At 43.9% G+C, this 26,524-nt stretch overlaps 1 protein-coding gene across 1 annotated transcript in view; it reads right to left on the bottom strand.

Moving 5' to 3' along the window:
• Nucleotides 1–26,524, bottom strand: part of LOC124606137 (carcinine transporter-like) — a 146,672-nt gene that overhangs the window by 113,680 nt on the left and 6,468 nt on the right. Inside the window, exon 3 of the mRNA XM_047138102.1 lies at nt 1,343–1,567. Coding sequence (XP_046994058.1) covers nt 1,343–1,567 — 225 coding nt within the window. The remainder of the gene's footprint in view (nt 1–1,342; nt 1,568–26,524) is intronic.

Consider the following 26,524-nt stretch of genomic DNA (forward strand, 5'->3'; position numbering starts at 1 on the left):
TAAGACTATGTCGTTTGTCATGATGTTGGGCCCAGTTTTTAAATCGCACTTCTGGGAATTGGATTTCTTCAGTACAGCTTGGAATTTGTCCCAGCTAAATGGCTTCTCTTAGATGTTCTCGAACAACCTCTTGGCTGTGCAGTCCAAGTAAAACAACACGTTTATCAACCCATCTCCTCATCCCACATGTTGCATTTGGCGAATGTATCGGATCCGTTTAGTGATTTCGTTGGTCCCGACCATCGTCTCCGGAATACGCTGATGGATCCCTGAAGTGCCATTTAGGAATCTTTTGGTTACCCGAACATACGGACTTTGGGAGCTCTATGCAGCTGGTATTCCAGTTGCTGTTCGTGTAGACGACAGCTTATTGTTGGCTAATGTTGGAACCACGGTGATGTAGACGTTCCAAAGTACCCACTATCTACACCAAATAATGTCACATAATAACCACAATCAAGTCCAAATTCGAAAGCAGGATCATCAATGAAGTACGAGGGTGACTCAATGACTACTGCCCCAATCTTTTATTTTTCTCTTTACTTACAACTATTACTTATTAGGGTTTTTGGAAAACATCCTTTCAGGCGCTTCAAATTTGGTGTTTCATTTACATGTATGTAACGTTTCTAATAATGCCAACATATTACAGGTCTACAATGAATCATCAGAAGGACGTCTGCGCAAGACAATCGTTACAAGCAACGTGCTGTCACAATCATCGCCCCCGGCGTGGTGAGCTGCAGGGCTGGCATTATCCGTGGAGACCAGTGCATCACAACTCGATCGTTGGCTCGACACAGTTTGAAGATAGTGAGATCGTAATTCAAGGAATGAAAACATGGCTTCGGGTGCAGGGCTCTACCTCTTAAAGGAATACCTGATTGTATACAGCACAGGGGCATAAAATGTGATTGGGGCTATGTACAGAAATCACGCATGTAAAAGAAATATTGACTGATACTGTCGTCAAATTCTCTCTGACAAATACATATATTTTGAGAAAATATTGCGGAGCATTCTTTATTCAACGACCGTCGTATAAAACCAAGTACTGAAAGCACCTTTATTACGTACACGAACGTACAGTCGGAACAGAACTCACTTCGATGGAGAGTGCTGCTGTCAGCACATACATGGAATATTTCAAAGTATGTAAACGTTAAAAATATAAGAAATTCAGAGAACCTTTCGGAAATATTATATACTAAATATCTGATCTTTGAGAGCGGTTGAAATGCCGACGTGCAGAAAACAACACACTAACTCCAACCACCCTGTGCCACATCGCATGCAGCACTGCATTTGGCAATACATTTTAACTGTGGTTTCAGGCACTCACCTGTCACCAATGTAAAACATAAAAACTCCAACGGCGGTGGAAACGACGTGGCTCACGGAATACACAGTGTTTGGGTACAGTTCCTTATCGCACACCCAGTTCCCTTGGGAAGCGGCAGTCACAGAGAACCATGTGGTGTCGTAGTCCCAGCCGTGGATACAGGCCATCGTTTCGTTGTCTTGCCCTGGCGTCTTCATTAGGCATCTGCTGTACTTTCCATCTTCTCTACGAAATTCAATCCATTTCAAAAACACTGTTGATATGAGAGTACGTTTATGTTTTGGAAATACGTTTTGAGTAGCCAGAGTGTGGTTAACAACTTACGAGTAGAATAGTCAAACATTGTTCGATTTCTGATAACAGAAAATACACCAGACTATGAAAGAAACAGTTTGATAACAAACCAGAAATATGAAACAGCATAGAAACAAACGTGTTCTACTGTATGTAGCTTGTGAAAAATTACAGTATACTAATTTCCATTACATCGTCACAGAAAATACAAAATAGTCAGTACAGTTGCTGAGCTGAAGTGTCACCTCTCTTATCTCGGGTATATTCTTTTATGCTCACTAGAGACGACAGCACACTGTCGCATAAAATGTCTACACAACAATGTCAACGACTCGCAAGTAAAACGACAAGTAGATGAGTGAACTACTTCAAAAATGTAATAATTTTCTGGGTCATCGCATTTCAGAGCTCTAGCGGTAGATATTTTTAAGAAAAATTCAGTAATAAATGCGAATAGCTGTTTATGGTTATCTAATAGGATTACCTTCTAACTCATCAACCGTCTGTCAGCTAATAATATAAGACGAAGTCCATACCATCCAGCCGATGAAGACAAAGAAGGTTACAAGGAAATTGTGATGTCTGATTCAAGTAACGTGGAGACATTAAGTCACATGTATTATATTTACAAACAACCAATGAGGAAAGATGTGTCATCCGATCAGGAGGAAAGATGGAACAGTATTTGTTGTACTTGCTACAACAGTGAGCGTAGAACGCACTTCAACTGTTGAACAAATATAGGCGCATCTCTGAAAGACTAAGAAGAAGAGGGAAAACGAAATTCTTCCACAAAATTAAGGTCTGTACTTACTCGAATACGATGGAAACTTTCGATTAGGACATAACATCATAAAATAAAGAAATTCTAAGAATTTCGTAATTGATTCATGAATATAATATCCCAGTGTCGATGGAGTACTGCGACAAAGAAATTTCGAGAGACTGTCATTCATTTATCGTCCGTCAGAGGCATGCGGGTGATCGCACATCAGTTAACAGTTCCGGTGTTACCTCGACGTGTAGGAACACCAGTAACGGGGCACCGACTCAATATTTCCTCTTGAACTTTATTCCCAGTTGTGAATATGAACCACCTCCAGCTGCATAATGGAATGGCGATAGTGACAGTCTGTGCTGCAGGGGCACTCGCACCCGGATTTCCCTTAACAACATTTATTTTTTTGCGTATGCCGAGATGCTATACTATATCTTTCGACTCCAGAAACCACAACGTTATCTATTACTGTAGTACTTTTTTCGAAAAAGTGAGCATGGAGGGCAGAATGGATAGGGGTCGTAACCCGAGACCTGGCCTCGGTATGTCCCTCACTGTCTGGGGATTGGGAGTGGTGAGGGGAAATCATTATTGGGACTTTTTCTTGTTCTTTATTTTAATCTTTTTACAGAATCTACAGTACATTCAACTGGCACCGCATCCTGCTTAGGAAACAAAACATTCCTATGCCGAGACAATATACGTGTACTTGGGAAACGGAAACTGTACTTCGTTGCACAATGCAGAAGGGTGCGTCGTTGCTCTCCTAACGCTTGGTCGTCCAGGTATGTCTTCATGCATGTCGTAGGTTATTCCACCGATAATCGGTCGTGTGCTCGTCAGGTCAGTCAATGGGTACCTTTTTCTACTTGTTGATGATCCAGCTGCGTAGAGGGTCGCATAGCACACTACTTAAATAACTAGAAAAATATTACCTGTACCTTGGGTTTCGTATAATCCTACAATAACATTCTTGTAGGTAGTTCCAAAGTCCAATATTTCTTCAGGTCCATCGTGAAACAAATAGTTCACTGAGTGCCACAGACCCACGTGTGCTTGGCTTTTGATGGGCAAGAAATCCAGTTGATCCGGGAAAAGTAGAAGCCGAAATGCAATATGTTCGGCGGTCACTCGTATAAAGTACACCAAAATTTGTTGCAACAAGCACCATACATCGTCTGCTCCGCTACATCTGAGACGGTGCTCATCCGTGTCTGGTACTCAGCATTCCGCGCATATAGACGAGTTCGCCATGTGTATCTTGTGGAGCTGCCATCGGGTGACCTGTTTACCGTTGACTGCGATGTACCATGTTGATGGGACTTTATACCCAGCGTAACCCCATGTATTGTCCGCCACACCATCTTGAAACTGACATGAGGGTTCTTCGCCTCCACGACGTTTGGTGGATGCCTCCGTCGTAAAACGTGATATATGGCCCGCGCCGTCGCCTGCTTCGTCGTTGGTAGTGCGATACAGACACAACTGTGTTCGAAGCAAAAATGACCGAAATAGGGGTATGTCTTCCACCGTCAGTAGGGACGTAAGGGAGGACAGAGCCAGGGACTCCAGCAGCTACTAGTCAAACTGTCCGGGCAACTTGACATGCAAGCTGCCGGCCGGTGTGACCTAGCGGTTATAGGCGTTACAGTCTGGAACCGCGCGGCCGCTACGGTCGCAGGTTCGAATCCTGCCTCGGGCATGGATGTGTGTGATGTCCTTAGGTTAGTTAGGTTTAAGTAGTTCTAAGTTCTAGGGGACTGATGACCTCAGATGTTAAGTCCCATAGTGCTCAGAGCCATTTGAACCATTTTGATATGCGAGCTGATAAACAGAGCCGCCGCTCTGTCGTGAACGTCCTCTGTCTGTGTGAAGGGTCAGCGATTCATAAATGACTTCGAAGAGCATGTCTGTACATACGTACGCTCCGAATGCCGCTAATATACGTCGAGTCATTAGTACCGGTACTGGAAGTACATGCATTATCTGTGGAACGCGTGATGCTAATTAAGTACGTACCTAGTGTGTCCTTTGAAGAAAGTCGAACGTCAACACACGAAGATTGGCGATCTTGACCCGAAATCGTTATAGCAAGCTGCGGTAGTTAAGGGCCGCAGTGCGCCATATGTCAAAGTAAATTTCTGCTTCGAGGTATTTGAGGTATCAGTAAGCTGTATGGGGTTGACACACGTTGGGGGGTTTCCTATGTTCATGGCTACCACTTGGTGACATTGAGACTGCTGCCGGCAACCACACCATATGTGTCAATACAGTGTAGTGCGTTGGTTACATTGTCACCGTTGCGGAGCTCGAGAACCAAGTCGTCTGCATATGCTGTACTGCGAAATGTGACGCCACGTAACGTTAGTGCGGTTAGGTGGCCGCTAAGTAGTAGTTCCAATCTCAAGACCTAGAGTAAGGTTGACAGGGGCGAAGCCTTGACGCACTGTTGCGGGAATCTGGAGGAACTGCGTGAGGCGACAGTTGACGAGCACCCTGGGGGTCGCCCTTCGGAGGAGACGCATTACGAATTCTATGAATTGCTATGGGTACCGCATGTGTTGGAGAACGGATGTAAGGAACAAGTGATCCACCCGATCAAATCCTGACTAAAATCTAGTGATGGGTCGTGTACTCGCTAGGGCTATTATGCCATGGAATCGACATAGAGCTGTATGGATGTTATTGATTCCCCCTAGGAAAACCTGATCCAGTGAGATGACGTCAGGCAGGGTCAGCCATATACAGGACGCTAAAAAGACGACCACAGGAGACAATCGTTCTATGTTCTGTGCATGATCTCTGTTTGTGTACGTGGGTTTCCATGTTAAAATGAATGTGTGATTTCTGCACATCAAACCCTCAGGGAGAAAAATGAAATGTCGGTACAACCCTAGTGTGCAGTACCATTCTCTCGTCTGAATCTCTCTGTGAAGTCTATGGACGACCACCCTCAATCTGAGACGACTCTTTCATTGTGTCGGTCAGTCCTAAACATGCTACTGGTGAGCACTTTGATTTCCATGTCTTCCAAGTGGCTCTCCGTTTGCCATAATGTTCGACCGTGTCACCCCTGTGTAATTGAGGGTGAGGGCTGTTATCGTAGGGGCTGGCGCCGTTTCACCTAATGGGATTTGTGTAAGCCGACGTTGGATATGCGTCGAACGTACAAGACCTTCCCGGCAATAAGAACGCTGTGGTTACTGGTGTCAGAGATGCATCATTCTTAGGTTAGTACCAGGATTCAGGCTACCTGTTTAGAAAGAAGTGAAAATAACATAAGAGCAAAAATGAATGGTTCAAATGATTCTGAGCACTATGGGACTTAACATCGGAGTTCATCAGTCCCCTAGATCTTAGAACTACTTAAACTTAACTAACCCAAGGACATCACACACATCCATGACAGAGGCAGGATTCGAACCTGCGACCGTAGCAGTCGCGTCGTTCCAGAATGAAGCGCCTAGAACCGCTCGGCCACTTCGGCCGGCAACATAAGAGCCCCCTATAATGTTTAAGAATGCACCGAAAGGTAAGGTTATCTTATTTCATCGGAATATTAGAGGACTGAGTAATAAGGTATAAGAGATGCTTCTCGTCTGTCTGAACACCACATAAGCACGGGTTAGATAAGTTACATATAAAAGATTACATTATTTCCAGCTTACTCAAGTAGAACTAACGTGAGAAAGGAGTTGTTACATACACTCCTGGAAATGGAAAAAATAACACATTGACACCGGTGTGTCAGACCCACCATACTTGCTCCGGACACTGCGAGAGGGCTGTACAAGCAATGATCACACGCACGGCACAGCGGACACACCAGGAACCGCGGTGTTGGCCGTCGAATGGCGCTAGCTGCGCAGCATTTGTGCACCGCCGCCGTCAGTGTCAGCCAGTTTGCCGTGGCATACGGAGCTCCATCGCAGTCTTTAACACTGGTAGCATGCCGCGACAGCGTGGACGTGAACCGTATGTGCAGTTGACGGACTTTGAGCGAGGGCGTATAGTGGGCATGCGGGAGGCCGGGTGGACGTACCGCCGAATTGCTCAACACGTGGGGCGTGAGGTCTCCACAGTACATCGATGTTGTCGTCAGTGGTCGGCGGAAGGTGCACGTGCCCGTCGACCTGGGACCGGACCGCAGCGACGCACGGATGCACGCCAAGACCGTAGGATCCTACGCAGTGCCGTAGGGGACCGCACCGGCACTTCCCAGCAAATTAGGGACACTGTTGCTCCTGGGGTATCGGCGAGGACCACTCGCAACCGTCTCCATGAAGCTGGGCTACGGTCCCGCACACCGTTAGGCCGTCTTCCGCTCACGCCCCAACATCGTGCAGCCCGCCTCCAGTGGTGTCGCGACAGGCGTGAATGGAGGGACGAATGGAGACGTGTCGTCTTCAGCGATGAGAGTCGCTTCTGCCTTGGTGCCAATGATGGTCGTATGCGTGTTTGGCGCCGTGCAGGTGAGCGCCACAATCAGGACTGCATACGACCGAGGCACACAGGGCCAACACCCGGCATCATGGTGTGGGGAGCGATCTCCTACACTGGCCGTACACCACTGGTGATCGTCGAGGGGACACTGAATAGTGCACGGTACATCCAAACCGTCATCGAACCCATCGTTCTACCATTCCTAGACCGGCAAGGGAACTTGCTGTTCCAACAGGACAATGCACGTCCGCATGTATCCCGTGCCACCCAACGTGCTCTAGAAGGTGTAAGTCAAGTACCCTGGCCAGCAACATCTCCGGATCTGTCCCCCATTGAGCATGTTTGGGACTGGATGAAGCGTCGTCTCACGCGGTCTGCACGTCCAGCACGAACGCTGGTCCAACTGAGGCGCCAGGTGGAAATGGCATGGCAAGCCGTTCCACAGGACTACATCCAGCATCTCTACGATCGTCTCCATGGGAGAATAGCAGCCTGCATTGCTGCGAAAGGTGGATATACACTGTACTAGTGCCGACATTGTGCATGCTCTGTTGCCTGTGTCTATGTGCCTGTGGTTCTGTCAGTGTGATCATGTGATGTATATGACCCCAGGAATGTGTCAATAAAGTTTCCCCTTCCTGGGACAATGAATTCACGGTGTTCTTATTTCAATTTCCAGGAGTGTATATAAAGACAGAACACAAGTCCAGAAACAGTAAAACAAGCAGATTGTGTAGTGGTCAACACACAGTAGTGTGTGCTTGTGAATTAATGCTGAAAAAATGTTCCTCTTTAATTGTAGCTGTATACAGATCCCCTTGGGAAATTTTGAAATATTTTTAAGGAATCTGGATTCCTTAATGTGTAGAATCTGACATCAGCAAGCAGTTAATAGTCCGTGGTGACTTCAGTGTAGATTTTCTAGCGGATTCTGATAAGAAAAATGATCTGGAAACCTTATTTGAATACTACAATTAGATCTCGGTAATTAACTTTCCAACACAGGTGGATAAAGACAGTAGAACCCTAACTGATGATGTTTTCTTTGCTGACGCAAGAAAATAACTGTTACCCAGTAACAAATGCTCTCTCTGATCATGATGCACAGTTAGTTACGGTAAATAACATACTGTCTTACAGTCTGGATACTCCTCAGTGGGAAACAATTAGATTAATTAACGACTCCAGGACAAATAAATTCATATCATTATTTGAAAATTATTTTCTAAATAAGCTTGTAAGTAGGCTGTTTAGGTTTTTATATTGGTAACGCCACGTAGCGCTCTGTATAAAAATCACTGGCTGTGCTGTGTGCAGTCTGTGGCTGGTTTGCATTGTTGGAATTTGCTATTGTAGTGCTGGGCAGTTGGCTGTTAACAGTGCGTAGCGTTGGGCAGTTGGAGGTGAGTCGCCAGGAGTGGTGGATGTGGGGAGAGAGATGGCAGAGTCTTGAGAGCGGATGATCTGGACGTGTGTCCATCAGAAACAGTAAATTTGTAAGACTAGATGTCATGAACTGATATATATATTATTACTTTTGAACACTATTAAGGTAAATACATTGTTTGTTCTCTATCAAAATCTTTCATTTGCTGACTATGCCTATCAGCAGTTAGTGCCTTCAGTAGTTAGAATCCTTTATTTATCTGGCAGTATTGGCGCTCACTGTACTGCAGTAGTTCGAGTAACGAAGATTTTTGTGAGGTAAGTGATTCATGAAAGGTATACGTTATTGTTAGTCAGGGCCATTCTTTTGTAGGGATTATTGAAGGCCAGATTGCGTTGCGCTAAAAATATTGTGTGTCAGTTTAGTGATGATCAGAATAAGTAAAGAGAGAAATGTCTGAGTACGTTCAGTTTTGCTCAGCTGTTCGAAAATCAAATAACATAAGAGGTTTATCAGCACAGTAATTCATAAATTTTTCTAAGGGGACGTTTCAAGCTAATCAGAAAGAACACTATACAGCCATGTGAAAAACCATTAATCACTAGAGGGATAAAAGTTTCTTGTGAAAGGAAAAGGGAAAGATATCTTCTGGCATGAACAAGTAGGGATCCTGCAGTATTTGCACTCTACAAAAACTACTTAAAATTACTAATAAAGGTTATTACAAACATCAATGAACATGACATAAAGTCAGAAATCAGTTATTTCGAAAACAGACTTAAGGTTGTAATGGAATGTAGTGACACGGGAGACAGGAAAACCACACACAGAACAAGACAACATCACTATTGAACTAAATGGAAAGGCTATAAATGAGTCACAGGTATCAAGTACATTTAATAATCATTTCTTAAATGTAGTAGACAAACACTTCCAGAGCAAAATCACAACAGTAAGTTGAACATGCAACATTCATGAAGTTGAATCATATGAATGTATTAACCAGCTTGTCCTCCTGAAATAGAGAAAATTGTACAATGTGTCATCTGGTTTTGATGGTGTTTCCAAGAGTACTACACATCTGTTGCAATGCATTAATCCTAGTCTTATCCGAAATATGTAATGCATCACTAACTCAGGGCATTCTGCCAGAGAGACTGAAATATGCTGTTGTTAAACTCCACTTTAAGAAGGGTGATAAGTGAGATGGCTATAACCACCGATCTGTTTCACTACTGACATCATTCTCAAAAATTTTTGACAAAGTGATGTATTCTATTATCGTATCTCACTTTAGCAACAATAACATCCTTAGCAAATCACAGCTTGTGTTTCAGAATGGTTACTCTATTGAAAATAAAATAGCGTCGATTGGTGTGTGTTCAAATGTGTGTGAAATATTATGGGACTTAACTGCTAAGGTCATCAGTCCCTCAGCTTACACACTACTTAACCTAAATTATCGTAATGACAAATACACACACCCATGCCCAAGGGAGGACTCGAACCTCTGCCGGGATCAGCGGCACAGTCCATGACTGCAGCGCCTAAGACCGCTCGGCTAATCCCTCGCGGCAGCGTCGATTGCTGTTTCCTGCAACATATCTACAGCATTTGACTCGAATCACACTATTCTGCTAGATAAATTGATGTTTTGTAGGATTGATGGTATACCCAACCAATGGATAATGTCGTATCCAACAAAAAGAATGTAGAAAGTTGTGCTTAATAATTCAAGCAATATAGTCCAGGAACGTAATTCTGACTGGGGAGAAATCACGTGTGGGATTCTCCAAGGTTCGATCTTAGGTTCATTACTATTACTCAGATATGTAAACAATCCTCTGTCTAATATAGAACAAGCAGGATTAGTTCTTTTTGCAGACCACGCTAGTATTGTTATCAATACAAGCATACACACAGATACAGAAGAAATGGTAAACAAAATTCCTAAACGTATCGTTGACTGGATTTCTGCGAACGGTCTGACCCTCAGTTTTAAAATATATAACATATTGAGTTCTGCAAATTTAGTATGGGTACTACACCAATGACATGTGTAACACATGTTGTGAAAATGATAAACAGGCTGGAAACTTCCAAATTCTCAGTGGTCCATAATGAAGAGAAATTAAATTGAAAAAAACACACACATTTCGGAACTCCAAAAAATAAATAAATAAACAAATTTCAGACGTATTTGCGCTTGGGATCATTGTAACTGTTGGGGAGAGACAGATCAGTAAGTTGATGTATTTTGCATATTGTCACTCGATAATATCGTATGGAATAATGTTCTGGGATAATTCATACATATATATATATAAAAAATAAAGTCTTCATTCCAGAAAATCGTGCAAGAAGAATAATATGCCATGCTTATCCGGAATCATCTTGTAGACATCTGTTTAAGGTGCTGGGCATTTCACTACTGCTTCCCGGTATATTTATTCTCTCATAAAGGTTGTTGTAAATAATCCTCTACAGTTGAAAAGAAACAATGGGATACATAATTACAATACCAGAAGGAAAAATGGCATTAATTACTTCACATTGAAGCTGTCTTTGGGATAAAACGAGGTACACAATGCTGCAACAAAAAATTTTGATCACTTATTCAGTGACATAAAATACCTGACAGACGGCGTAATAAAATTTGAAAACAATCTGAGAAAGTTTCTCCTTCTATTCCTAGAAGACTTTCTATTAATGTAATGTGTAAAAGATTATGGATAGGAATTAATAACTACCTTTAGATCATTTTATATTTTATATTTCTGAAAGAATGTTGCCTCATACTTACAGACTTGCAAATAAAATGTCTGTCGGTATGGGAGTAACATTAATGGTATGTAGAGTACAGGTGTAACACATGCACGACGACATATGGAAGTTTGGGTCTGGTTGGATAGCCGAAGGAATCTAAAAGGACAAGATTTTTGTATTCATATATAAGATACATCTTTTATAGGTAATTCAGCAGATGCGTTTTAAACTAGCAATTGTCTTTTTAAGAGAACGCTGAAAAGTTGTGGTAACATTGAGGACTTATTTTGTGTACAGATATGAAACTGTTTTACTACCCAACCTGTAATAAGATAGTTCTATAGCGAAAAAAATGCGGTTTAGGTAACCACTCGCGCAAAGCAGGAAATCTCGGTTCGTGTCTCGGTCCGGCACAAATTTTCACTGTCGTCATTGCATTATACAGTTGGAGATGGTTCACGTTCGCAACTGTGAATACATTTCAAGTCTTTCATAGTGCAGTGCCTGTTCGTTCGAAGATGCATACATGTCCGAAGGAACGTTGATCGTACTTCTTCACAACACAGGCACTGCGGTATCGCAGGGTCTCGTCAGTAGCTCGTGCGTGCTAACCGTCGCTCAGTGGCAAAAAACAAGTACGCACAGGGACATTATAGACACACATGCTCGTGAGACAACCAGCAGCGATGATTCCGACGACACAGCTCAGCGGTTCTGCGTCAAACAGCCTGCTTCATCAACAGCCGGTTAGGCTACTTGGAGTCCGTGGTTCGACGCCGCCAGACTGCCCACGGAATGTAGGCAACGTTGCGAGCCTTCACGTCGCGGCCACTGGACGTGCTAACAGCGGCTATCCTGCTTTACAGTCGCTGCGCACACACCATCTGGCCCCCGCCACATGCTTCAGCAGCATACTGTTTCAGCCAAAGGGCTTCTAGTGTACCAAGTACGGAGACCGTGTGGATAGAGGCCTGGCAGCACCCACTGGACAAGGACACGCAACTGTGTCTGCTCCAGCTGTATGTGATAATATAGAGTTTTTACGCCTGTGTACCTGCAGTGACGCTCGAATTCAACAGATTCCTGTCTCTCTCGCCCACCGTTCGAACACGTAACGCCCGTGTGGGACGGCAAAATGGTTCCAATGGCTCTGAGCACTGTGGGACTTAACATCTGAGGTCATCAGCCCCCTAGAACGTAGAACTACTTAAACCTAACTAACCTAAGGACATCACACACATCCATGCCCGAGGCAGGATTCTAACCTGCGGCCGTAGCGGTCGCACGGTTCCAAACTGAAGCGCATAGAACCTCTCGGCCACAACGGCCGGCCGTGGGACGGCAGCTGCATCGTCCCGACAGACCGAATATTCACTTCCAATGACGGACCGTCTAAGCGGTCCGTTATACAGTGAAGCGCCAAAAAACTGGTACAGGCATCCGTATTCAAATACAGAGATGTATAAACAGGCAGAATACGCCGCTGCGGTCGGCAACGCCTATGTAAGACAACACGTGTCTGGCACAGTTGTTAGATCGGTTACTGCTGCTACAATGGCAGGTTATCAAGAATTCAGTTTGAACGTGGTGTTATAGTAGGCGCACGAGCGATGGGGCACATCATCTCCGAGGTAGTGATCGACTGGGGATTTTCCCGTACGACCATTTCATAAGTGTACCGTGAATATCAGGAATCCAGTAAAACATCAAATCTCCGACATCGCTGCGCCCGGAAAAAGATACTGCTGGAACGGGACCAACGACGACTGAAGACAATTGTTCAGCGTGACAGGACTGTAACCCTTCCGCAAATTGCTGCAGATTTCACTGCTGGGCCATCAGCAAGTGTCAGCGTGCGAACCATTCAACGAAACATTATCGCTATGAGCTTTCGGAGCCGTGTACCCTTGATGACTGCATGTCACAAAGCTTTACGGTTCGCCTGTATACGTCAGCACCGACATTACTCTGTCGATGACTGGAAACATGTTGCCTGGTCGGACGAGTCTCGTTTCAAATTGAATCGAGCGGATGGACGTGTACGGGTATGGAGATAATCCCATGATCCATCGACCCTGCATGCCAGCAGGGTACTGTTCAAGCTGGTGGAGACTCCGTAATGGTGTGGGGCGTGCAATTTGAGTGGTATGGAACCCCTGATACGTCTACATACGACTCTAACAGGTGACACGTACGTAAGCATCCTGTCTGACCACCTGCATCCATTCATTGCGGATCCTAACCGACTTGGATAATTCCAGTAGGACAATGCGACACCCCACAAGTCCTGAATTGCTACAGAGTGGCTCTAGGAACACTCTTCTGAGTTTAAACACTTCCGCTGGTCACCATACTCCCCAGACATGAACATTATTGAGCATATCTGGGATGCCTTGCAAAGTGCTTTTCACATGCGATCTCCACCCCCTCTTACTCTTACTGATTTATGGACAGCCCTGCAGGATTCATGGTGTCAGTTCCATCCATCACTACTTCAGACATTAGTCGAGTCCATGCCACATCTTGTCGCGGCACTTCTGAGTGCTCGCACGGGCCCTACGCGATATTAGGCGGGTGTACCAGTTTCTTTGACGCTTCAGTGAAGTAACTGTCAAGTTCACGATGTGATGTTTGTTGTAATTGCTTTATTCCATGAATTATGCAGGCTGCTTGATGGTATTAGAACAAAGCCGTCAGTCACATGTCAGCACAAGCAATAAAATCAGTCGCATATTGTCAGTGCCTTCGTTCCATTGAAACATTAATGACTGGTGGACCTAAGAATTATAACTTACTGTACGTTCTAACCAAACGTAACCAAGAAAGTATTTTGAATATTTCGTATGGGCGTAAGGAAGCATTTCATATAATGCTGTACTTTCTGCTTCTGTGTGTTTCTCATGATTAATGTGATTATGAAGAGAAGTAGAAAATTAGCTCTAATATGGAAATAAAGCGTTTCCGGACCCATGTCCACATAATACATTTTATTCCTCTGTATTTGAGGAATATTTCCTTAAAAGTCGGCCATACCTTTTAGCTAAACCCTGTATAGAACATTTATTCCGAGCATAATGTATTGTGTAAATAAAAACTTGCAATAATTACATTATTTCTGGGATGTTTCCTATTAATACTATATTTTCTTCTTCTAGATAACAGTTCAAACAACTAGGAATGTTAATAATATCTTACAGTCCTTTACTTTCTAATGAACTTTGTTGTAAGTATCCAGCGAGAATTATAACATTACGGAAGCGTTTCACGAAGAGTTGCTTCTGATAGTTGTTTTCTCATTTACAGAAGAGTATAATATTACATACTGGATTTTAACAATACTCAAGTCACTCGCAAATGCGTCTCGTTCATTTAGTACACTGATGGCAGTGCTTTCCGATTTTATACATTCGATTTACTATCAGGGGTGATCAAAACGATGCCGTTTGAGAGCCGTACATTCCAGAATCGGCGTGTCAATCAGGCAAAATAGTCCTGGGCATTGAGGCAATCATCCCATAAACGCACCAGGTTGAAGATACCCCTTTGGTAGAAGACCGTGTCCTGCTGCTTGAAGAAGTTCGTAACTGCCAACTGCACATCCTGGTCCGACAAGAACTGGCGGCCTCTTTCAAGGGCCCTAGGGCGTGATATTCGCATGGGGAGAAATCATGATTATAGAGAGGGGAGGGGGATGCTCGAATGTCTCCCATGGAAGTCTTCCAGTTGAAGCTGGCCTCCCTGATCGACCGGCGTCTCGTGTCGAATCACGACCACCGCGGAACTTGGCCCACCATTCCACAACGGTGGCTTTAGACAGTTTGCATGCATTGGTAATAAGGTCGCCGTAGTTCACGTTGCCATAGCTGGTTATAATCCACAACGACGCCCTAAAACAGAAACTTTTTGGTTACCCCCATGTAATTTAGTGAAGTATATCCCTGTTATAGGATCTATATTTATGCTCTACAAACATATAAATATTCTGCAGAGCACTGAGGGCACTTCTAACGTACGACAGGTCAGAATTTCTTCCCATTCCATAGAGGTATGGAACACGAGAAGAATGATTGCCTAAATACCTCTGCGCGTGCTCTTTAATTAGACTAAACCTGTCTTCGCGGTCCGTACGGAAGCGATGAGGTATTCTTCACTTGATACCAGTTCTTGAAACTTTGTAAGAAGTTTTCTGCAGCATACTTGACATCCATCTTCATGCGGCTGCCTGTTCTGGTTTTTAAGCAATCCCCAATGCTATCGCATGACTCAAACAAACCTCTAATAGTTCTGTTGCTCTTTGTATATGTTCACTATGTCCTGTTTTCCCTATTTGGTATAGATCCCGATAGGTCAGATGAATGATTTGTAGGACATCTTCTTTGTAGATTGACTGCATTTTCCCAGTATCCCACAAATTAACTGAAGTCTGTGACCAGCGTTACCTGCGACTGAACCTTTGTGATCATTCCATTTCATATTCCAACGAATTTTTATACCTAGGTGTTTGTATGTGTTGATTGATTCCACTTGAGACTCATTGATATTTTAACCATAGGGTAATACGTCTTTGCACTTTATGAAGTACCCAGTTTTACGTTTCTGAACACGCAAAGCAAGTGACCAAGATGCACTCACGTTCGGGAGGACAACGCTTCAAATGACCAATCTGGACTCGCATTCGGGAAGCCGATGCTTCAAATCGATGTTCTGCCATTCCTGATTTTGGGTTTTCGTGATTCCCTAAATCGCTTCAGGCCAATGCTGGGATGGTTCCTTTGAAAGGGAGTGACCAATTTCTTCCCCCGTTCTTCGATAATCGGAGCTTGAGGTCTGTCTCTAATGATCTCGTTGTTGTCGGGACATTAAATACTGATCTCCTCCCTCCCCCTCAATCCTTTCACCACACTGAAATAATATCGAGGTCTGCCAGGATTTATGTGAAACCGTTCTCAGAGAGTAAATTCATTTCACAGGATGTTCGGAAATTCCCATTACAAACATCTGGGATTTATAGAGGCGAGCGAGTATATAATATTCTAATCAGGAACCCTTCTCCGGAAACGTTCAATTTCCGTGCTACAGCAGTTCGAAAAAATGTTTGCTAGATAGGTGTACAACAGGGCAGCCATAGTCGGGGCTGGTTACGTCGGATCTGTCGGTATTATCTGACGTCGATCCTATCTCTCTGACTTGGCTCGAGCCTAGCCGCGCGGGATTAGCCGAGCGGTCCAGGGGCGCTGCAGTCATGGGCTGCGCGGTTGGTCCCGGCGGAGGTTCGAGTCCTCCCTCGGGCATGGGTCTGTGTGTTTGTCCTTAGGATAATTTAGGTTAAGTAGTGTGTAAGCTTAGGGACTGATGACCATAGCAGTTAAGTCCCATAAAATTTCACACACATTTGAACATTTGGTTCGAGCCTCATTCATGCGTCTGTCAGTGTCAAAGCAACATGGTTGAGTCATGGTTTGCAGAATACTCCCACATGATCCTGAATGGCGAAGCTCATGGTAATGGAAGAGCTGCTCGTCGCCTTTATCAAGATCGTTCTCCGCAATGTCTGACTCAATCGCATAATCTTTTCCCCACAATCACGCAACTGCTTCGAGAAAGGCGTAACTTCGCCGTCAGGAGGCTTGACTTTAGTTCTCCGAGGAAATGCCGCATATCCAAATTGGAAGAAGCCGTACTGCATCACGTTGAAGAGAAACCGTCAAGAGCATACGAGCAATTTCTTTGCCTATTAATAAGGGAATTGTAAAACAGGTTAAGTACTGAGTCACGCCTCATCAACTACATGTAAAACTGGTTGTTCCAGCAACATGTTTTCAAATGGTTGTAGCACGCAAACGGTATGTTTCAGGACATGGGTTCCAATTCAGAATATCATTGACTCATTTCCTTCTACAAGTCCTAGAAGTTTGTAACGGGAATTTCCGAACACCCTGTATATAAGCTACACACTCAATCACTGCATAGTTGTGGTTTACTGGAGACTTCTCGAATATTTTCTGTTTGACATTTGCAGCTACACTCTAACATATTACTTTTTTTCTTACAATACCACCAGTAAAGGAAAGAACTGAAACGGAAAATTTTACAAAATGGAGCTATTATCTCCCTTACCCTCGCAACTTGTTCGCGAAACTGTTACAGATAAGAGCTTGAGAGAGCGAAAGTGAGACTTGCATTTTCTTCTGAAAGACTTTAAAGAAAAGTACGCTACTATGGTATGAGAAGGCCATTTAACATTCAGTATCAAATGACACTGCATCTGTCCTTTGCTCCCTTTACACACTTGGCTACTCCTCCCCCGTCCCCTCCCTATCGAACATCAAACATTTCAGTCGTAACATTACATAAATCATGGTTAAAATTATCTTCTGAAGCCTAAACTACTAACTTCCACTGTTTATTGGCACAACGTGGTTTCGACAGAATGCTGCCACCATCAGGATATTTATACACCACTTGTTAATTATAACTGCTTCTGAAGTGTAATGTTTTTTTAAATTTTTTTGGTGGAAGAAGAAGTGGTTATTACCTTTATCCAAAATAATACAGTTAATTAACAAACTAAGTAACACTGAATGAGTCAATAAATACTGAATAACGGAGCTGTAAAACATGTGCCATGATGCATATTGTACCTACACAAAAATTTCTCTATTCATAGGGTGATATCTTAGCAATTGAAATATTTATTAACTTACCACTTGATGAATCTTTTGCACACTCTACGTACTCCACTGTCGCCAACTGTATGACAAAGTGTGAAACAATAGTATTGTGTATGTTCTTATCATCTGTGTGCCAGATAATGACATATCCACACAACATGTAATTAAAAATATGCTTGAGAATTTTTGAATATGCAACATACCGAATGCTGGGCAGTGGACAGCCTAAAAAGGGTCGTGCCAATAAACTTTGGAAAATAACTGTGACAAAATTTCAGAACATAACCTCACTGGTAACCCGAGAGAAATAGAAAACAAAAACACCGCAGTCAAAAAAAAAAACAAACAAAAAACAAAAAACTGTAATTGCAAACTGACTTACACGGTCCAGTTGTTCGATGTCAACGTGCCATAACCACTCGCAGACGGCTGGTGGCAGCACTAGCAGTGGAGGTTATATAAAGCGCGTCGAGGAGTCGCGGAAAAGAGTCCAGACGTTGCCGATATGTGAAAACGGATCAATTTATCTGACGTTCAAAAGGACAAGATCATTGCGTTTCAGGGCAAGCGTGAGATGGGAGCACATCCCAAAACCCTGCACGGCAAAATGATGCTTTCCAAAAACCGGTGCAGAGGTGACTGTGGCCGAGGAAACTGTGGTGCAGCACTGGCTGTAAATAACAGGACTGAACGACTGCTGCGGAGATGTGTACGGGTGAACATACGTGCAACTGTTGAGCAACTGGCCGCCCAGATGAGCCAAGGGTCTACCAACAGAGTCTCCTCAAGGACCGTATAGAGAACGTTGCCGCGTATGGGCCTCTACAGCAGGCGCATGGTTCGTACCCCCATACTGACTGCTGTTAATTGGCTTCGAAGGGTGGAATTTCCGCGCCAATACCTCAACAGGATGTCCACTGTGTGGGAACAGTTGGCCTCTTCAGAAGAATCGCGTTTTATGCTCCATCGGACAAAAAGAAAACACTCTGCAACAATCGCCAGAAGGATCCAGGCTGGAGGAAGAAGCGTTCTGATCTGAGGAACATTTTCGTGGCATTTCCTGAGCGATCTTGTCATTCTGGAAGGCACAACGGATCACCACTAGTGTGCACCTCTCTTTGCGGGCTATGTCCACCGCAACGTGCAGTTCGTTTTTCTCGGCGCGATGGTATCTATCAGCAGGACACAGCTTGCAGTGTACGTGCATGGTTCGAAAAGAACCAAGACGAGTTTACCGTATTCTCCTGGCCAGGAAACTCCCCGGATTAAAACCCAGCCGCCGCGCGGTATGGCCGTGCGGTTAAAGGCGCTGTGTCACGAACTGCGCGGCCCCTCCCGCCGGAGGTTCGAGTCCTCCCTCTGGCATGTGTGTGTATGTGTGTGTGTGTGTGTGTGTGCGTGTGCGTGTGTGTGTGTGTGTGTGTGTGTGTGTGTGTGTGTTGTTCTCAGCATAAGTTAATTTAAGTAGTGTGTAAGTCTAGGGACCTATGACCTCAGCAGTTTGGTCCCTTAGGAATTCACACACATTTGAACATTTTAAAACCCAACAGAAAATTTATGGGACCCCCTCGATCGGGCTGTTCACGGCATGGATGCACAGCTGGCCATGGCGCTGGAGTCGGCATGGCTCCACGTCCCTTTCGGTACCTTCCAGTACCTCAATGATTCTCTACCTGCACGTCCGGCAGCGGTCTGCACTGCAAAAGGTGGCCGTTCAGGCTTTTGGTAGGTGGCACGTTAATGTGACTGGGCAGTGCATAAATAATAATTAGCCACTTGAAAGTAGCATGCAGCCTGAAACGCGTCGTGAGAATAACTTCGGAAAATAACTGTGAGTGAAACTGAAAAGTTTTATTTGATACAACTGTAATGCGTTTTCACGAAAAGCAGTACTCAACAAGCGTTACTGCTGGATCGCCTTATAGGAACAGGAAGCAATACGATAAGAATGACTAGAACGCTAAATGTATCTTCTTTGAGTTTGAGTCCGCATAACCAATGATCTTAGTGTAGGCTCATCCATGTGGAAGATTGTCTCTTACATTCAATTATACACTGAGGAGTCAGAAGTTATGAACAGCTGATTAATACTGAGCTGATCCATTTTTGCAAGGCAAAGCATTTCTGCTTGGTGTGCATTTGCCAACTACTGTACTTGGTAGGATTCCGGAGGTGTGTGGCGCCATATTTCAACTCATACGAGGGGCGTTTGAAAAGTCCGTCCAAAAATAAAAACTACCTACATGTTTTGGGTAAACCTCTTTTATTTTTCGACATAGTCTCCTTTTAGACTTATACACTTCTTCCAACCCCGTTCTAATTTGTTGACCCCTTCCGAATAACAGGAATTGTTCAAGTCTGCAAAATAGGTATTAGTTGCTGCGATCACCTCCTCGTTTGAAAAAAATCTTTGTACCGCCAGCCATTTCTTCAAACTTGGGAACAAATAGTAGTCCGAGGGAGCCAAGTCTGGAGAACATGGGACATGTAAAACGAGTTTTAATCCTATTTCCAATAACTTTGCTACTACAACTGCTGAGGTGTGTGCTGGTGCATTGTCTTGATGAGAAAAAACTTTCGTGCGGTCCAATCGCCAGCATATTTCTTGCAGCTCGGTTTTAAGACGGTCCAATAACGATGAATAATATGCACATGTAATAGTTTTACCCTTTTCCAGATAGTCGATGAGGATTATCCCTTGCGAATCCCAAAAGACAGTCGCCATAACCTTTCCGGCCGAAGGAATGGTGCAGATTCTCCGTTGGTAACCCATTGTTTAGATTGTTGTTTGGTCTCAGGAGTATAGTAATGTATCCATGTTTCATCCCATCCACAGTGACGAAACGACGCTTAAAGTCCTTCGGATTCTTCCTGAAGAGCTGCAAACCATCCTTGCAATACTTCACACGATTCCGTTTTTGGTCAAGCGTGAGAAATCGCGGAACCCATCTTGCGGATAGCTTTCTCATGTCCAAATGTTTATGCAAAATATTATGTACCTGTTTATTCGAGATGCCCACAGCACTAGCAATCTAATGCACCTTAACTCTTCCGACATCCCTCACCATATCATAGATTTTATCAATGATTTCTGGAGTCGTAACCTCCACACCTCCACAGGGCGTCCAGAACGTTCATCATCGCTTGTGATATGGCCATTCCGAAAATTTTGAAACCACTTATAAACTGTTCTAATCGAAGGTTCAGAGTCACTGTAATCTTTATCAAGCTTCTCTTTAGTCTCCCGAGGCGTTATGCCTTTCATAAAGTAATGTTTAATCACCACACGGAATTCTTTTTCGTCCATTTTTTGACAATCACTCGACTTTCTAGATTCACATGAATGCCAAACACAAATAAATAGACTAATACGGCTGAAACTTGGTGTGCGTTCTTTCCAAAGATGCTACTAACTAAACATGACCTCGATACGCGCCGGTGGTGCCATCTCTCGGACTTTGCACGGGCTTTTCAAACGCCCCTCGTATGTCATGCTGTTCCGGTACATTAGGAGCCGTTGGTTTGTCAGTGCGTGGTCGCTTCCGACAGGGTCACAGATGTTTTCCATTGGGTTCCGATTGTGCGAGTGTGATCGTCAAGACACCAACGTGAGCTCGCCTTCATCCTCTTCAGAACAATATCGAACGATTCTGGTTTTGTGAAATTGAAAGTTATCCGGCTGGAAAGTCGAACGGATGCATGTGGTCCGCAATAACGTTGGCATAGTCCACAACTGTCGTGGTGCCATTGATTACTGCTACAGATTCCACTGAAACACATGTTAATACCCCCATGACACAATACTGCTCTGCTCGCACACAGCGGTCTACGTGCAACCATTCGCCTCAGCGTGCCCGGACACTACCAAGGGTGTGGTGTAACAAGGAACGTGACTCATTTTCCAGCGACACGTTCACATTCACCGTCGGTGCAGTATCAATGATCCGTTGTCCACTCCTACTGTAGTTGAAGATGTCGTCAGGTAGACATGGGACCACGTAGTTGTCATCTGCTCTGGAGCCACATGTTCAGCGATGTGTGCTGAAATGTGTCCTCCGAAAAACTTATACCTGCACCATAATTATACTCTGTCGTTCCATCTGCCACAGATCACCGTCTATCCTGCTTTACACAGGTATCGAGCTTCCGACTTCCACTTTCGTGGATGATTTCACCGTCCTCCAACTACTTTCCGTAGATGTTCTCGACAGAACGCGAACAGCCCACCAGCTTCTCCATCTGCTAAATGCTCGTTCCCAGTCGACGAGCAAAAATCAGTCGTTTCTCAAAATCTTTCATACTGGTGGAAGTCTACATTTGTGTCCCGCGACGCCACTAGAACGATTCCTAACTCGTCTCTGCTCAGTTTACCAACTTTCCCTACCTCCTCACGGCGAGCAGTGGTCATAATGTTTTGAACCTTCAGTTCTGTTACCGACACATTTCTCTTTGATTCTACAATGACGCAAATGGTTACAGAGTGCGCTGCGCATTGCCACAGTTCGCTCCTCACAAGTTTCCTCTGTGCATTCGTCGTCTACATTCATTCTCAAGGTTTCCCCATGGCAAGGAATATTACAGACATTCCCTTTCCTTCCAGCAAAATTGTTCCCGGGATAACAATTTCGTGTGGCCGAACGGTTCTAGGCACTTCAGTCTGGAACCGCGCGACCGCTACGATCGCAAGTTCGAATCCTGCCTCGGGCATGGGTGTGTGTGATGTCCTTAGGTTGGGTTAGGTTTAAGTAGTTCTAAGTTCTATTGGACTGATGACCTCAGATGTTAAGTAGCATAGTGCTCAGAGCCATTTGAACCATTTAGCGATATCGTCTTTTGGGTAGCAGTAGTGAACAGTCGGCACAAGGCAGAAAAGAAGTTGCATTTTTTGGCCTAAATTTGTCAGTTCTGTGTGATTGTTGGCTATTTATTACAACCTGGCCTCTTGTACAAGAACTGTTGCAAGATGATACTCGAGAAACAGTTACGTACATGTTTTGACCAGACCCCTTATGTTGGTGTGCTTGGCTTGACTAAATTATTCTGCTTGCACCCTCAATTGTTTACCTAAGATCGTGGACCATACAGTTCACTATCGTCGAGAAAGTGTTCTAGTTTTCGTCTACTATGCAATGCATTTGTACAACGTAACAGTTTCTTCTACTCACGTGCCACAGTGCTCACAGATTTTTCTTTCAAGCCTTCCCAAAGCTAATTTCTCCCCTAAACCGTTGTACGACCTGCACTAAATAAAATTGATTCGGCACTCACCTTTCTTTTTTTTTTTTTTTTTTGTCATCAGTCTACTGACTGGTTTGATGCGGCCCGCCACGAATACCTTTCCTGTGCTAACCTCTCCATCTCAGAGTAGCACTTGCAACCTACGTCCTCAATTATTTGCTTGACGTATTCCAATCTCTGTCTTCCTCTACAGTTTTTGCGCTCTACAGCTCCCTCTAGTACCATGGAAGTCATTCCATCATGACTTAGGAGATGTCCTATCATCCTGTCCCTTCTCCTTATCAGTGTTTTCCATATATTCCTTTTCTCTCCGATTCTGCGTAGAACCTCCTCATTCCTTACCTTATCAATCCACCTAATTTTCAACATTCGCCTATAGCCCCACATCTCAAATGCATCGATTCTCTTCTGTTCCGGTTTTCCCACAGTTCATGTTCCACTACCATACAATGCTGTACTCCAGACGTACATCCTCAGAAATTTCTTCCTCAAATTAAGGCCGGTATTTGATATTAATAGACTTCTCTTGGCCACAAATGCCATTTTTGTCATAGCGAGTCTGCTTTTGATGTCCTTCTTGCTCCGTCCGTCATTGGTTATTTTACTGCCTAGGTAGCAGAATTCCTTAACTTCTTTGACTTCTTGACCATCAATCCTGATGTTAAGTTTCTCGCTGTTCTCATTTCTACTACTTCTCATTACCTTCGTCTTTCTCCGATTTACTCTCAAACCATACTGTGTACTCATTAGACTGTTCATTGGTTCTGCAGATCATTTAATTCTTCTTCGCTTTCACTCAGGATAGCAATGTCATCAGCGAATCGTATCATTGACATCCTTTCACCTTGTATTTTAATTCCACTCCTGAACCTTTACGTTCAAAGGTTCAAATGGCTCTGAGCACTATGGGACTTAACATCTATGGTCATTAGTCCGCTAGAACTTAGAACTACTTAAACCTAACCAACCTAAGGACATCACACAACAACCAGTCATCACGAGGTAGAGAAAATCCCTGACCCCGCCGGGAATCGAACCCGGGAACCCGGGCGTGGGAAGCGAGAACGCTACCGCACGACCACGAGCTGCGGACGAACCTTTCTTTTATTTCCATCATTGCTTCCTCGATGTACAGATTGAAGAGTAGGGGCGGAAGGCTACAGCCTTGTCTTACGCCCTTCTTAACACGAGCACTTCGTTCTTGAACGTCCACTCTTATTATTCCCTCTTGGTTGTTGTACATATTGTATATGATCCGTCTCTCCCTATAGCTTACCCCTACTTTTTTCAGAATCTCGAACAGCTTGCACCATTTTATATTGTCGAACGCTTTTTTCAGGTCGACAAATCCTATGAAAGTGTCTTGATTTTTCTTTAGCCTTGCTTCCATTATTAGCCGTAACGTCAGAATTGTCTCTCTCGTCCCTTTACTTTTCCTAAAGCCAAACTGATCGTCACCTAGCGCATTCTCAATTTTCTTTTCCATTCTTCTGTATATTATTCTTGTAAGCTGCTTCGATGCATGATCTGTTAAGCTGATTGTGCGATAATTCTCGCACTTTTCAGCTCTTGCCGTCTTCGGAATTGCGTGGATGACGCTTTTCCGAAAGTCAGATGGTATATCGCAAGACTCATATATTCTACACACCAACGTGAATAGTCGTTTTGTTGCCACTTCCCCCAATGATTTTAGAAATTCTGATGGAATGTTATCTATCCCTTCTGCCTTATTTGACCGTAAGTCCTCCAAAGCTCTTCTAAATTCCGATGCTAATACTGGATCCCCTATCTCTTCTAAATCGACTCCTGTTTCTTCTTCTATCACATCAGATAAATCTTCTCCCTCATAGAGGCAGTATTCTTTCCACCTATCTGCTCTCCCCTCTGCATTTAACAGTGGAATTACCGTTGCACTCTTAATGTTACCACCGTTGCTTTTAATTTCACCAAAGGTTGTTTTGACTTTCCTGTATGCTGAGTCTGTCCTTCCGACAATCATCTCTTTTTCGATGTCTTCACATTTTTCCTGCAGCCATTTCGTCTTAGCTTCCCTGCACTTCCTATTTATTTATTTCCTCAGCGACTTGTATTTCTGTATTCCTGATTTTACCGGAACATGTTTGTACTTCCTCCTTTCATCAATAAAACTGAAGTATTTCTTCTGTTACCCATGGTTTCTTCGCAGCTACCTTCTTTGTACCTATGTTTTCCTTCCCAACTTCTGTGATGGCCCTTTTTAGAGATGTCCATTCCTCTTCAACTGTACTGCCTACTGCGCTATTCCTTACTGCTGTATCTATAGCGTTAGAGAAGTTCAAACGTATCTCGTCATTCCTTAGTACTTCCGTATCCCACATATTTGCGTATTGTTTCTTCCTGACTAATGTCTTGAACTTCAGCCTACTCTTCATCACTACTATACTGTGATCTGAGTCTATATCTGCTCCTGGGTACGCCTTACAATCCAGTATCTGATTTCGGAATCTCTGTCTGACCATGATGTAATCTAATTGAAATCTTCCCGTATCTCCCGGCCTTTTCCAAGTATAACTCCTCCTCTTGTGATTCTTGAACAGGGTATTCGCTATTACTAGCTGAAACTTGTTACAGAACTCAATTAGTCTTTCTCCTCTTTCATTCCTTGTCCCAAGCCCATATTCTTCTGTAACCTTTTCTTCTACTCCTTCCCCTACAACTGCATTCCAGTCGCCCATGACTATTAGATTTTCGTCCCCCTTTACATACTGCATTACTCTTTCAATATCCTCATACACTTTCTCTATCTGTTCATCTTCAGCTTGCGACGTCGGCATGTATACCTGAACTATCGTTGTCGGTGTTGGTCTTCTGTCGATTCTGATTAGAACAACCCGGTCACTGAACTGTTCACAGTAACACACCCTCTGCCCTACCTTCCTATTCATAACGAATCCTACACCTGTTATACCATTTTCTGCTGCTGTTGATATTACCCGATACTCATCTGACCAGAAATCCTTGTCTTCCTTCCACTTCACTTCACTGACCCCTACTATATCTAGATTGAGCCTTTGCATTTCCCTTTTCAGATTTTCTAGTTTCCCTACCACGTTCAAGCTTCTGAAATTCCACGCCCCGACTCGTAGAACGTTATCCTTTCGTTGATTATTCAATCTTTTTCTCGTGGTAACCTCCCCCTTGGCAGTCCCCTCCCGGAGATCCGAATGGGGCACTATCCCGGAATCTTTTGCCAATGGAGAGATCATCATGACACTTCTTCAATTACAGGCCACATGTCCTGTGGATACACGTTACGTGTCTTTAATGCCTTCTGCATCCTCATGTCGTTGACCATTGCTGATTCTTCCGCCTTTAGGGGCAATTTCCCAGCCCTAGGACAAGAGAGTGCCCTGAACCTCTATCCGCTCCTCCGCCCTCACCCGTTTACGAATTTCAAAATTCATTTATTTTCTTTTCAACTAATAAAATTTTGTTTCTTAATTTCGCAATTGAGCTTAGAGGCCCAACGACACGAGAGATTAACGAATCAGTTGTGGAAGCGAGTGAGACTTGTTGGGGCGGTTCATACACAACTCGCCATTAAAACCGCTACACCAAGAAGAAAT

Source organism: Schistocerca americana, chromosome 3 (genome assembly GCF_021461395.2).
Source record: "Schistocerca americana isolate TAMUIC-IGC-003095 chromosome 3, iqSchAmer2.1, whole genome shotgun sequence".
In the NCBI taxonomy this organism is placed as follows: domain Eukaryota; kingdom Metazoa; phylum Arthropoda; class Insecta; order Orthoptera; family Acrididae; genus Schistocerca; species Schistocerca americana.